The 14748-nt window shown below is 43.4% G+C and overlaps 1 protein-coding gene across 6 annotated transcripts in view; it reads right to left on the bottom strand.

Moving 5' to 3' along the window:
* Positions 1-14748, bottom strand: part of znf638 (zinc finger protein 638) — a 210150-nt gene that overhangs the window by 83137 nt on the left and 112265 nt on the right. For all 6 annotated transcript variants that reach the window (XM_080189803.1, XM_080189822.1, XM_080189895.1 and 3 more), the window contains exons 3-7: positions 12476-12537; positions 9774-9812; positions 9054-9601; positions 1480-1556; positions 1120-1260 (exon numbers count right to left, since the gene is read on the bottom strand). In XM_080189803.1, coding sequence (XP_080045929.1) covers positions 1120-1260; positions 1480-1556; positions 9054-9601; positions 9774-9812; positions 12476-12537 — 867 coding nt within the window. The remainder of the gene's footprint in view (positions 1-1119; positions 1261-1479; positions 1557-9053; positions 9602-9773; positions 9813-12475; positions 12538-14748) is intronic.

Raw genomic sequence — 14748 nt, 5'->3', positions numbered from 1 at the left:
TCTGTCCAGCAGTCAGCACCACACATGGCCTTGGTCACTCTGACATCCTGCCTGTCTTTTCTCCTGACAATGACATAGTCGATAAGATGCCAACGCTTAGAGCGGGGGTGCATCCAGAAGATCTTGTTACAGGTAGGCAGACGGAAGGTTGTGTTGGTGATGAGGAGGTCGTGTGCTGCACAGGCCTTCAGTAAGAGTAGGCCGTTACTGTTACACTTGCCCACTCCATGCCTCCCAATGACTCCCTGCCCTATCACCATAACTCCATGCATTTACCCTAGCTAATCCTGATGACACTAGGGTCAATTTGGCACATAACCCACACATCTTCGGCATGTGGGAGGGAAGCCATGCAGATATGGGGAGAGTGTGCAAACTCCACACAGACAGTGACCTGAGGCCAGAATTGATCCCGGGTCCCTGGTGTTGCAAGGCAGCAGTGCTAACCACTGTGCTGCCTGCCACTCTTCAACCATTATGACCTGAATAGGCTCCTTAATAGCCAATTTTTCTCCCTTCCACTATCAACTCCCTTTGCTAGCACAGCTCCACGAGTGGTAGCTGCCTTCCTGCCCACCACCCAAACATCTATTGTGAGCTTTTGATACACAAGTGAGCCACTGTGAACCAATAGATTGTCTATAATCTCTTTGAGCGTAGGAAGTATCAGCTGCAAAGGTGAACCTGTCCTTCCCTGAATTTACACAGTAGCTTCTAACAAGGGACACTGATCTAGTCAATAGCCTTAAGGCAGTGAATCCAGCTTGCAATATTCCCATCACCACCCAGCTGGCATCATCACAAACTGGATAACTAAACACAGATCTTCCTCTTTGCAAATTGCATTTAACCCACCAGAAAACCAAAGGGGTTTACTGAAGTGTGCCAAACAGAGTTAATCATACATAAGAACAGGTTTAGAGCATCATTCTGTGGCCTAGCAGCAAGAACCAAAGAAAGGTAGTGTGTTATTAGAGCGAGAGGTGTGGTAAGCAGGTAAAATATATAAATTTGCAACATAAAGAAACACACTGCTCTTTCGCTGATTTCTTTCCGTGGTAGAGAATGAGAAATAGTGGGAAGAAATAAGAAACAATTTATTTTTTGTGCAACAGTTACCTCATTTTTGGGGCGTACTAGCTTAATGGCTGCGACTTTTCCAAATGGCTGGGTCAGTTTTGCGATGTCATCTTCAGTGTAACCATCATGGGGAAGATCAGTGATGTGAACCACACGCCCACTCCTCTTCATTTCTTCCATCTTCAAAATAAACACAAGTAAGCCCATCAATGGCATGATCAGGAACAGACATCCAGCACACACCCCACCCAACAGGAACAGTAAACAGAGTCAAGCTCATAAAGGAATCAATTTAATTAAACCAGGTTATGTAGAACTCGCACTTTATGCAACATCTTGTTGACAATACTAAATAGAGGCCCACTTTTTCCACTTTATATCCTATAAACTGAGACTTACCAGTTGTGCGTTTGCCTCTTGTTGAGGAGTAGGTTTCTCCACTTTGATAGCAGCAGCATTAGCAGCAGCAGCTGTGCCTAGAGACAAAAAGCCCAGTGAGATACAACCCAATTAATAATCACAAACAAACAACAATTTGACAAAACTATCAAAAGGTCCATCAACCTTGGGTGGGAATTTCCAGTCTTAGGGTGGGCAAGGCTGGAAAATCCCACCCCATAATCCATCTTCAACAATCAATGTAAACTCAAAGCATTCAGAATTTCAATGAGTTTATCAATCTTTTTCAGGAGGGAGACTTCCTTCCTTAGCCAAACTTTTCTTTATTCACTCCCAGGACGTGGGCATCACTGGCTAGACTAACATTTTTACTGCCATCCCTAACTGCCCTTGGAGGTGATGGTAAACCACCTTCTTGAACTGCTGCAATCCATGTGATAGGTACAACCACAATGCTGTTTATCTGGCCCAACACCATCCTAGATAACAACTTAACCATCCTATATTTGACCTAACAAGTCACCCAATCATAACAACAGTTGGTTACCAGCAGCTCAAGAATAAGTTACTCAACCACCACCTTAAGGACAACCCTTGAGGGGTATTAAACATCAGCCTTATCAGTAACACCCACATCCCAAGAATGGATAAAAAGTAATCACCTGTTAATTACAGCTAGGTGTTTTTTGTATTATGCAGGTAGTGTTGCAGCAGCACAGGTTTATAATTACCAATATAGACATTGTAAAAGGAAACACCATCTGCTTTATGAGAGCAGATATAGTAAGCATGTGGAATTTAAGTTACTAATATATAACAACAGCCACACACCATCTATTTTAGAACACATTACTATTCAGGGATAGTAACACTGGGGAGCCAATCATCCTGGATGCTCCTGCACACCTGCCAGAACTCAACAATATCAGAAAAACAGCAGAAGGCACTGGATCCTGCAAAGGCAATGGGCTCTGACAACATTCCAGTAACAGTACTAAGACTTGTGCCCCAGAATTTGCCACTCCCTTAGTCAAGCTCTTCCAGTACAGTTGCAACACTGGCATCTGCCCAACAATGTGGAGAACTGCCCAGAAAGCAGGACAAATCCAAACCAGTCAATTACCACCCAGTCTACTCTCGATCAGTAAAGTGATGGAATGGGTCACTGACAGTGCTATCAAGCAACACCTGCTCAGTGATGCGCAGTTTGGGTTTTGCCAGGGTCACTCAGCTTCTGACCTCATCACAGCCTTGGTAAATCATGGCTAAAAGAGCTAAATTCCAGCAGTGACGTGAGAGTGATAGCCCTTGACATCAAGGAGCCCTAGCAAAATTGAAATCAATGGGTATCGGGGCAAACTCTCCACTGGTTAGAGTCATACCTGGTTCATAGGAAAATGGTTATGATTATGGGGGAGGGTCAGTCATTTTGGCTCTAGTACATCTCTGTAGGAGTCCCTCAGGATAGTGTCCTAGATCCAACCACCTTCAGCTGTTTCATCAGTGACCTCCCCTGTGTCTGAATTGGGGATATTCACCGACGATTGCATGTTGGGAAGCACGGCAGTGCAGTGGCTAGCATTGCCGCCTCACAGCACCAGCGATCCAGGTTCAATCCCGGCCTCAGCTGGGTGTGTTGCGTTTGCACAGTCTCCCCATGTCTGCATGGGTTTCCTCCAGGTGTTCTGGTTTCCTCCACACTCCAAAGATATGCGGTTAAGCTGATTGTCCATGCTAAATTGCCCCTTAGCGTTAGGAGGATTAGCATGGTAAATGTGTAGGGTTACAGGGATAAGGCCTGGGTGGGATTGTTGTCAGTGCAGATTTGATGTGCTAAGTGGCTTTCTTCTGCACTATAGGGATTCTATGAACATTTGTGACTCCTCAGATACTGAAGCAATCCTTGTACAGTATCCTTGATACTGAAGGTCAAAGGTATGGAATACTGCGGCGAGTAACCTTCCCCAAAGTCTGTCCACGATCACGAAGCACAAGTCAGGAATGTGATGGCATACTCCCCACTTGCCTGGTGTAGGTCCAAAAATACTCAAGAAGTTTGACGCGATGCAGGACAAAGCAACCCACTTGATTAGCACCACTTCCACATATATCCATTCCCTCTGTCACCAATGCTCAGTAGCAACAGCGTATCCTATCTACAAGAAGCACTGAAAACTTCACCAAAGATCGTTAGACAGCCTTCCAAACCTACAACCACTTGCATCAAGAAGGACAATGGCAGAAGATACGTGGGAACATCACTACCTGCAAGTTCCCCTCCAAGAAGCCACTCGCTGTCCTGACTTGGAAATGTATCACCGTTCCTTCACAGTCACTGGATCAAAATCCTGAAATTCCCTAGCGGCATTGTGGGACAACAAGATGGCAGTTCACCACCAAGGGTGAGCTTCTTAAGGGAACTAGGCAATAGTCTAGGACACGACGCCTATGTCCCATGAATGAATAAGAAAACCTCAGTTACTGCTCAGAAGCAGAGCACTACAGGAGTAAAAATACATCACAGTACAGGCCCTTCGGCCCTCGATGCTGTGCCGAGCTATGTCCAAACCCAAGATTAAGCTATTCCACTCCCTATCATTCTGGTGTGCTCCATGGGCCTATCCAATAACAGCTTGAAAGTTCCTAAAGTGTCCAACTCCACTATCACAGCAGGCAGTGTATTCCACACCCCAACCACACTGAGTAAAGAATCTACCTCGGACATCCCTCCTATATCTCCCACCATGAACCTTATAATTATGCCCCCTTGTAACAGCTACATCCACCCGAGGAAATAGTCTCTGCATATCCACTCTATCAATCCCCCTCATCATCTTATGAACCTCTATTAAGTTGGCTCTCATCCTCCTCTGCTCTAAAGAGAAAAGCCCCAGCTCTCTCAACCTTTCCTCATAAGACATACCCTCCAAACCAGGCAGCACCCTGGTAAATCTCCTTTGCACTCTCTCCAATACTTCCACATCCTTCTTATAGTGAGGTGACCAGAACTGCACACAATATTCCAAATGTGGTCTCACCAAGATCCAGTATAGCTGCAGCATAACCCCACAGCTCTTAAACTCAAACCCCCGATAATAAATGCTAACACACTATAAGCCTTCTTCACGGCTCTATCCATTTGAGTGGCAACCTTCAGAGATCTGTGGATACGAACCCCAAGATATCTCTGTTCCTCCACATTGCTCAGAACCCTGCCGTTGACCCTGTAATCCGCATTTGTTCTACCAAAATGAATCACTTCACACTTATCAGGGTTAAACTCCATCTGCCACTTTTCTGCCCAGCTCTGCATCCTATCAATGTCTAGTTGCAGCCTGCAAGAGCCCTCCACCTCATCCACTATTACTCCAATCTTGGTGTCATCAGCAAATATGTTTCAAAACAGGAAGTGGTGAAAATACTGAGAAAAATGGAGTTAACATTTCAACTCAAATGGGACTCATTAGAACCAAAGCAAGGTAGAAATATGATGGGCTTTATCCTGTTGAAAGGGAAGGATGAACAAAAAGCAAGGTCTGGGATGAAGGCAGAGGTTGGGAGAGATTAAACAACGAAGACATTATAGAAAAAAAGGCAAAAGTAGTGGTAATGGTTGAAGTAAAGAAACAAAGAATGTGTGGTAGCTGGTGAGATCTCAAAAAAAACATAAGGACCAGACCTTGGACAACCAGTTTGCTGTCACCCTCAGAGAATACCCTAAAAGCAGTAGGGCACTGTGTAGTAAATTTACTAGAATTTTATCAATTAGAACTCTAAAGACTGTTGCCACCAGGAGGAGTTATCTCAAGTTTATTTTAAGCCAAGATCTTCTTGGACATATTCTAAAAGTAGTGTTAACAGTGTAAAGGTATTCTTGCGTATAGTATAACATTATTCCATTTCTTCAATTAATATTTAACTTTAATATAAAATTATCACAATTGGTTTGAGAAGTTACTTTGATTTCAGAAAACTGCCTCAATGCACAAATTGCAAATTGTTCTGGCAGCTGTTTCAATTTTCCCTTTGAGATTTGGGCAACTCATCACTGACCATCTGCCACATCACAACAGTATCAAATGCCATTTTCATAATAATGTTCCAAACCTCTGGTCTGTGAATATAGTACTGTTTCCCAATTTCACTCCTAAAAGGTCTGGCTTCAATTTTTAGAATAACTTCCTGGTTCTACAGTCCCTAATGAGTGGAATCAGTGACCATCCGTTCACTTTAATATCTTGCGCTAATTTTAAGAATCCCTGGGCTTCAAGGAGAAGGAAAAAAGCACAATCAGATATCCCAACCCTGAACAGTAACTAAGTTAACTGGTGCTGTAAACCATGTACACATGTTAATCAGCAGCTAAGTATCAGCAGCATCTTATTCACAGAGGCAGTGGTGGCAATGGTAATGTCACTGGACCAGTAATTAAGAAACCTAGACTAACACTTTGGGGACACAGCAGCTGGTAACATTCAAATTCAATTAATAAATCTGGAACTAAACCCAGTCTGGGAAGAATCCGAGTCCAGGCACATAGCAATGTACTTGACTCTTAAATGCCCTCTGCAATTACCTAGTAAGCATCTCAGATGTATCAAACTGCTACTAAATATGAAAGGAATGAAACTGGACAGTGCTCCTCAATGCTGAATACCACTTGGAAAAAGCACTAAGGGCAGCAGTAGCAAGGGCACAGAATTTTCATAGAATCCCTACAGTGCAGAAAACGGCGATCTGACCCATCGAGTCTGCACTTACTCTCTGAAAGAGCATCCAACCAGGAGCTCCCCTCCCCTCCAAGCTATCCCTGTAACCTTTCACATTTATGACGGCTAATCCACCTATCTGCACATCTTCAGATGCTAAGGATCAGTGTAGCATGGCCAACTAACCTAACCTGCAGTCTTTGTACTGTGGAGAAAACCTGAGCATCTGGACGAAACCCACACAGACACAGGGAGAGTGTGCAAACTCCACAAAGACACCCAAGGCCAGAATCAAACCTGGGTCCCTGGTGCAATAGTGAGGCAAGTGATAACCACTGTGCCATTGTACTACCCCACCACTAAGAGTGGCTTGGTTGCACCACTACTGACTTATCTGGTCATATCCTACAGTATGAAGTCTCAACACCAGGTTAAAGCTCAACAGATTTATTTGGTAGCAAAAGCTACTAGCTTTCAGAGTGCTACTCCTTCATCAGGCAAGTGGGAGTTCTGTTCACAAACAGAGCATATAAAGACAGACTCAATTTACAAAATAATGATTGGAATGCGAGTCTTTACAGGTAATCAAGTCCAAAAGGTACAGACAATGTGAGTGGAGAGAGGGTTAAGCACAAGTTAAAGAGATGTGTATTGTCTCCAGCCAGGACAGTTAGAGATTTTGCAAGCCCAGGCAAGTCGTGGGGGTTACAGATAGTGTGACATGAACCCAAGATCTTAATTGAGGCTGTCCTTGTGTGCGGAACTCGGCTATCAGTCTCTGCTCAGTGACTCTGCATTGTCGTGTGTCGTGTCTCGCATTCCAACCATTATTTTGTAAATTGAGTTTGTGTTTTTATATGCCTTGTTTGTGAACAGAACTCCCACTCACCTGATGAAGGAGCAGCGCTCCAAAACCTAATGGCTTTTGCTACCAAATAAACTGGTTGGACTTTAACCTGATATTGTAAGACTTCTTACTGTGCTTATCCCAGACCAACACTGGCACTGCCATATCATATCCTACAGGACATAACTGCTACACTGGGTCGCAGCACATAGTGATGGAAATCGACGAGAGAGAAATATCTACTTGACCTCATCCTCACAATCTACTTGTCCTTTGAAGCATCTTTCCACGATAGTACTAGTAGGAGTGACCACCTGGTGGTGACAAAGTTCCGTCTTCACATTAAGGATACCCTCCATCATGCTGTGTGGCAATCCACTATACTGTGTGTGATAGCTTTTAATCAGATCTAACAACTCAAAACTGGGCATCTATGAAGTGCTATGGGTCATCAGCTGCAGCAGAATTGTATACAAACACAATCTGTAACCTAGCAGCCTGGCATATGCCTTACTCTACCATTACCACCAAACCAGAGATCAATCCTGGTTCAATGAAAAGTTCAGGACAGCATTCCACGAGCAACACCAGGCATATTTAAAAATGAGATGTCAATCCTATGAAGATACATTACTAACTATTTGCATACCAAACAGCAAAAGCAGCATGCAAATAGACCGAGCTAAATAATCCCACAACCAGTGGATCAGACTGAAGCGCTATAGTGCTGCCACATCCAATTGTGAACATAAGAGCATAAGGAATAGGAGCAGGAGTAGGCCATCTAGCCCTTCGAGCCTGCCCCGCCATTCAACTAACTGGAACACACTCCAAAAACATCCCCACCCTCAATGATGGGAAAGCCTTGCACTTCAGTGCAAAAGTCAAGGCTGAAGCACTGCAACTATCTTCCGCCCAAAATACACAGTGGATGATTCATCACAAGCTCCTCGTGAGGTCTCCAGCGCCACAGATACCGATCCTCAACCAACGCAACTCACTCCATGCGATACTAAACAGCTGAAGGCATTGAATATTACAAAAAACTTTCTGGCAATGATACTGAAGACTTTGCTTCAGAACTGGCTACACCATTAGCCAAGCACAAGTCAGGGTCATGATGGAATAGTATCCACTTGCCTGGACGGGTGCAGCTCCAGCAACATTCAAGAAGCTTGACATCATCCAGGACAGAGTAGTCCATTTGACTGGCACGCCATCTACCATCTTAAACATTCAATCCCTCCACCACCAACACACAATTGCAGCAGTATGCACCATTAACAAAATGCACTGCAGCAGTTCACCATGGCTCGTTCAACAGCAGCTTCCAAATCATGACCACCACCCAGGAAGACAATGGCAGCAGATTCATAGAAACAGCATCAACTGCATGTTTCTCTTCAAACCACATACCACTTTTGATTTGCAAATATATCACCATTCTTTCATGTCACTGGTTCAAGATCCTGGAAGTCCTTTCCCAACAGCAGTAGATGTACTTACACCATGGACTGCAGCTATTTGAAGGAAGCAACTCATCAATTTCTCAAGGGAAATTCGGGGTGGGCAATAAATGCTGGCCTTGCCTGTTGTGACCAAATCCCATTTGCAATAATTTTTTTAAAAAGGCCTCTATAGGTGTACAGTCACCTGAGACTCAGGATCACAGTTTATGTAGGCAGAAATAGCTGAGGAATATTCAGTAGTACTACTAGGATCGGGAACTAGGCAAGAGCAAGAATCAGTTGTTTCAGATGAAAATAAATGATTGCAAAGCACATCTTCTTCAGGAAGCGTTCTACCCACAATATTCACATCAGCAAGAAAAACTTTCTGGTGTATGCTGCAAACAAACTAAAATGAAGGCAGAATCAAAGGTTTTCTTTGCTTTGCCAATCAGTTTACACCCAATGAAAGGAGCCAGCATTACACAGCTAGACACATGCCACTACAAAATATAAACAGTGTATGATAGATGAATGCTGCTACAATACGCAAAATCTTTTTTGTCTCACCAACGGGTTTCTTGGCAGCCACAGGTCGCTTTTTAATCTTCTGATCTACAGGTGACTGACTTGCAGGCTTCTGAACTGTCGGCTGGCTTTCAGCAGGCTTCTGCTTGGAATTCTTAGTAGGCAATTCCTTCGGTATTTTGCGCTTGGGGCTGGGCTTGCGTGGAATGGGTCTGTGAGGGCTGGAACTTTTGGGACTCAATTTAGATTTGTGTGGGCTCAGACGTCTTGATCTGGACCTGTGAGGACTAGACCGCTTTGGGCTTGGCCTTGGTCTATGTGGGCTGGTGCGCCTGGGGCTGGATTTGGATCGGTGCGGGCTGGTACGCCTTGGACTGGATCTAGAACGGTGCGGACTAGTGCGTCGTGGGCTTGCCCTCCGAGGACTTGGATGCCGAGGGCTGGGTCTGTGTGGGCTTAAGTGCCTGGGACTGGACCTAGGACTCATGCGCCGGGGGCTTAGGCGTTTTGGACTCATCCTCCCTGTGCTGAAGGATGCAGAGGCCGGTTCTCCAATAGCCACTTCCTTCTCTTTCTTTGTGACATCCTCTCTGAGTGAAATAAAATGAAAGCAAATTCAAATCACCAATAATTTAGCACAAGGTCTGTGTTAAAAAGAAAGACAGTTTTGGTTAGTTTTCAGTATCTATAGACAGAATTTAAAGATTTCAAATATACTGCCTCTCCATGAAAAAAAACAGAATTTTGTAAAACGCAACGTACTTTTTTGCAGGAACAGCATCCGGAACCCAATCTGGATACCTAAAACATAAAACATTACAAGTTTATTAGGAGAAACTGCACCAGGCACTATACCTGCGGGCTCCACAAATCACACCAGTGTAACCTAATAAGTAGCTCCCAGGAAGTTCACAGTAGATTGCATTCTTTTCAAAAAGCAAATGGCAAAAAAGAGGAAAGCAACTGCAGAATACAGAGTTCTCCTTTTACCCATAACCTAGATGTAGACCTCGTTTCTTCTTTGTTGCTTTATGGTATGTGGATGACATTGGCAAAGCTGGAATTTACTGCTTATTTGCAGCAAAGTAGGCAACTTCTTGATTACTTTTAGTAATGTCAGCCTTTTCCCCCCAGGTTTCACTTCAGCCGATTCAAATTTTCAAATTCATTGTCAAACTTGATCTCATGTTCTCTGGATTAGTAATCTAGGCCTTTGGGTTACTGGTCTATTACCACTGCACTCAATCAAACCAAGTTAAAGTTAGAAGTTTATTTATAGTCACAACAAAGGCTTACATTAACACTGCAATGAAGTTACTGTGAAATTGCCATAGTCGCCACACTCCAGCACCTGTTTGGGTCAGTGCACCTAACCAGCACATCTTTCAGAATGGGGGAAGAAACTGGAGCACCCGGAGGAAACCCACACAGACATGGGGAAAACATGCAAACTCTACACAGGCAGTGACCCAAGCTGGGAATCAGACCCAGGGTCTCTAGCGCTGTGAGGCAGCAATGTTGTGTGCTACTGTGCTGCCCTGGCAATAAACTTGTGTTCAATGTCCTATTACAATAAGGAGAGAGGAGGTGGTTAAATAGATACTGGTGATACATTTCTGACTTGAGTGTTTTTATAAAGATATGAATTTTCAACTGACAGATGCCAGAGAACAAAATGCACTTTAACATTCAGGTAGTGTAGTGATTCAGTACTTGAGTGAGGCATAGGTCAAGACAATCCACAGCACAGAAGTTCAAACCTCACGAGGGCAGTTTAAGAACAGAATTCAAGCTAAAACTAAATCTGAGCAGAATTTTTCAGATGATTGGGTTTCCTGCCCTATCATCATAAAAATGATTAGTAAGTTCGCCGACGATACGAAGGTTGGTGGTGTGGATAGTCTGGAGGGATGTCAGAAGTTGCAGCGTGACATAGATAGGATGCAGAACTGGGCGGAGAAGTGGCAGATGGACTTCAACGTGGATAAATGTGTAGTGGTCCATTTTGGCAGGACCAATGGGATATCAAGGGTAGGAGTCTTAGCAGCGTTGAAGAGCAGAAGGATCTTGGGGTCCGGGTCCATAGAACTCTTAAATCAGCCTCGCAGGTGGAGGATGTGGACAAGAAGGCGTATCATGTACTGGCCTTCTTTAATTGACAGACTGAGTTTAGGAGTTGGGAGGTAATGCTGCAACTTTATAAGACCCTTGTCAGACCCCACTTGGAGTCCTGTGCGCAGTTCTGGTCGCCTCACTACAGGAAGGATGTGGAGGCTATTGAGGGGGTGCAGAGGAGATTTACAAGGATGTTGCCTGGATTGGGAGGCATGCCTTATGAGGATAGGTTGAGGGAGCTAGGTCTCTTCTCCCTGGAGAGATGAAGGTTGAGAGGCGATAGAGGTCTATAAAATGTTGAGAGGAATAGATAGGGTGGATTCTCAGAGGCTATTTCCCAGGGCTGAAATGGTCGCTACGAGAGGACACGGATTTAAAAGGTGTTGGGAAGCAAGTACAGAGGAGATGTTAGGGGTAAGTTTTTCACTCAGAGGGTGCTGAGTGAGTGGAATCGACTGCTGTCGGTGGTGGTACAGGCGAACTCGCTGGGGTCTTTTAAAAGACTTCTAAATGAGTATATGGGATTTAATGGGATTGGGAGTTACAGATAGTTCTATGTCCTGGTAGTTATGGATGTGATCGGCGCAACTTGTGGGCCGAAGGGCCTGTTTGTGCTGTAGTGTTCTATGTTCTAAGATTAGAGGCAAGACTTCTGCCCCGCCCAAGGAGGGAGTACCACTTTAGAGCTGCTGGCTCTAATTGGTTGGCAGGTCTCTAATTCCAGCAGCACCACCATGAGTGGTGGCCATTGCTGGATTTACATCCATTCCCAAAATAGAAGCAGCGAGACCCAGGCAAAAAAAAAGAGGAATACTGGAGATATTTTTGACATACACAGGAAAAAGTGGGTGTACCTTGTGACGGTGCGGGGAGAAAAAGGCCTTGGGTGGATGCCTCCCATTGAGAATGGGTAACCCTTGAGAGAGACGTAACTGCTCCCAAATCCCCATACAAGGCCCGAGCAAGCCAACTCGCTTACGAGACGTAAATATAAAAAGCAAGAATGAATGAGGGTAAGAATAGCTAAATACGAAACATGGCTGGGGGGGGGGTGCTGTATTTGTCCTTACTGGAGTATTGGCAGGAGGAGCGCGTTGGCGGTTACACTCAAAACTTTTATTGCAATAACTGAATTAGGATCAGCCTTGACACACTCCATGAACAGTTTTCTGACACCATCTAAGTTCACACAAAGAATAGTCTATTCCACAGTATCAAAGGATTGCTTTGCCTCTGGCAAGAGGCCTCTGCCTTCAAGAATAGATAGGAAGAAAATGTATGCACTTAACCAGCTCCTCATAGTTGGCAACACCTGAAAAAAACCCCCCAAACTTGGGTAAAGTCCTTACTCTTTGAGCAAAAGCCGGCAGCTGTCACTGTGGACAGATGTTTTGTTGTGACGCTCCCAATCCTATGGAAACAAAGAGAAAGCACATTTTAGCAAAGCGCAATGGGAAAACTAACCATTTCACAAAAATGACCCAGCGTTTTACATATATGTATACTAATAAATCCTCAGATGATTCATACATTGCAATCAGTACATTGTGGTGCCACTCAAACCGGATGATGTTCATTCAGCACAAGATGTGACAGGAGCTTCCCATGGGTTGCTCTGGTAAAGAAAACTTATCAACAAACCACACTAACAATGTGACAAACTGCTCGTAAATGCCATTCAACGCTGCACTGAAGCTCAGAAATACTTCTGAGAACAGCAAGAAAGTTCAAACATGCAAAGGCTGAACATAAAGTATTCATGCAAAGAATACAGTATGTACATTGCTGTTTAGTATAGTTACCAGTGTAGTATGATTTGAACTGAGACTGAATTCATCAACATAGTAATTCTACAAAACATATCTGGCACTACTGAATTAACTTTCTGCAGTGATGTACAACTAGTTTTTTTTTAAAATAAAGAATACTTTGAACCTAGTGATATGCACCAAGCAGCCATTGGGACACGAGGTACTGCACAGAAATTTATCATCGATAATAGCTTCATGCATCAAGGCTTTAAACAGAGACCAGCCAAAGTGGAAGTGTCCATTTATCTTTGTGGATAAGTCACTGATAGTCTTCCCAAAATTTTGCTGGTATATCAAATCAGTCGGTTGGTCACCAATGGCAAATCACTTACTCTCAATCATGTGCAGCTTTTGACTGCAGGACAGTGTTTTAAGCAAAACTTCCCAGTTGAACGAGAAGTTAAGTCTTTTGTCCAGGTGGGATAACAAAGGCCACAAATCACCTTTGGAAATATAACTCAAGTGCCAGTGTACCCAGGTTGGAGAAGGACAAATAAGAAAAATCCAATGATTTTAATGAAAAGGGTTAATCAACGAGTTTTGTATTATAAGTCAGGAGGTTATAAACACATGAGGGAACAGTACTATTAACTAGCTAGTTTTTAATGAATCCTTGTATCAAATCTGAATAGGTTACTAATAGATATATTTGACCAGGAATCTCACTGTCCCCAATCCAGCCCAAACACAGCAACTGTTGATTTTCTTCAATGATCATATTTATCAAGTAATAATTCTCACCTTTTTAATAAGGAAAAGCTGGACTTTTACTACAGCTTTTAGCTATCATTTGGAAGATTCTGGTCCCATATTACAAAGGTCTGGGGAAAAGGTAATTCTATCTTGAGAGATGCCATTCATTGGTACAGTAAATAACTGGTGTTAATCTAATTGAATCATGCAAAATCTATCAGTATGTGTTTAAAATACAAAGTAATTGTTTGGAAATAGATTTTATTCTCATCTCCCAATGTTTCACAAGTTCAGAATAGACTAGTGGCTTGGCCATTGTAAGTTGCATCATTCATATTTTGTAATTCAATTATCCTATGTTGGGGAAGAGAAACTATAGGGTTCTTACCTATGATTTTCCTGAACCCCTCCTGGAAAATTGTGGAAAGAAATCAGAGAAAAACTCCTTATAATTCAACACATCACACATCAAGTCTCTTTTAGGTACTTAATTGCAGTCACCTCAACTGCACTGGAGAGGAATGGATGGTAGACTGACAGAGAAACAAGTCTTTGGACATTTCTACAGTCACATCAGTGGCTGAAATATTTGGTGAAGACAGCCACAAAGATAATTCAACTAGTTCTGGTCTCTTTGCTCTTGTTTCAAAGAGCACCCACAATCTCATCAACTGATACGTTAGTAGGATAAGCTCTGGATAGCAAAGAGAAACTCATCAATAACCTCACTATTAACTCATTGAGGTGAGTGCTCTTTAGAGCCTCAACACGCCAGACCAACTGGTGAAGTGATGCACGAGGCGAAATATCAATCGAAGAAAAGCTAAACCTAATTTTGATGAAATAGGCAGACTGGTTGGCTTTTAGTGTCTTCATAGACTAGATGACTCAATTGTTTCAATTTGGAAGATCACCCAAAGTTGGCACTGCATTCTTCATTTTCACTTGAGGTCATTTGTGGTTCATTCAGCAGGTCCTTGTAGGTCTCAGCACCGACGAAATCAAGAGCCTCTGGAATCTGAAGCACTAACTAATGGAATCTAGCATTCAATATTTACAGGTATATGGAGATCAAACGGCATCATAAAGGATTTGCAGAAAATGTGGATCTTTAGTTG

Source organism: Carcharhinus amblyrhynchos, chromosome 1 (assembly GCF_965287045.1).
Source record: "Carcharhinus amblyrhynchos chromosome 1, sCarAmb.v2.hapA, whole genome shotgun sequence".
Lineage (NCBI taxonomy): Eukaryota > Metazoa > Chordata > Chondrichthyes > Carcharhiniformes > Carcharhinidae > Carcharhinus > Carcharhinus amblyrhynchos.
The sequence above is the reverse complement of the archived record's forward strand: the minus strand, read 5'-3'. Positions and strand labels throughout refer to the sequence as shown.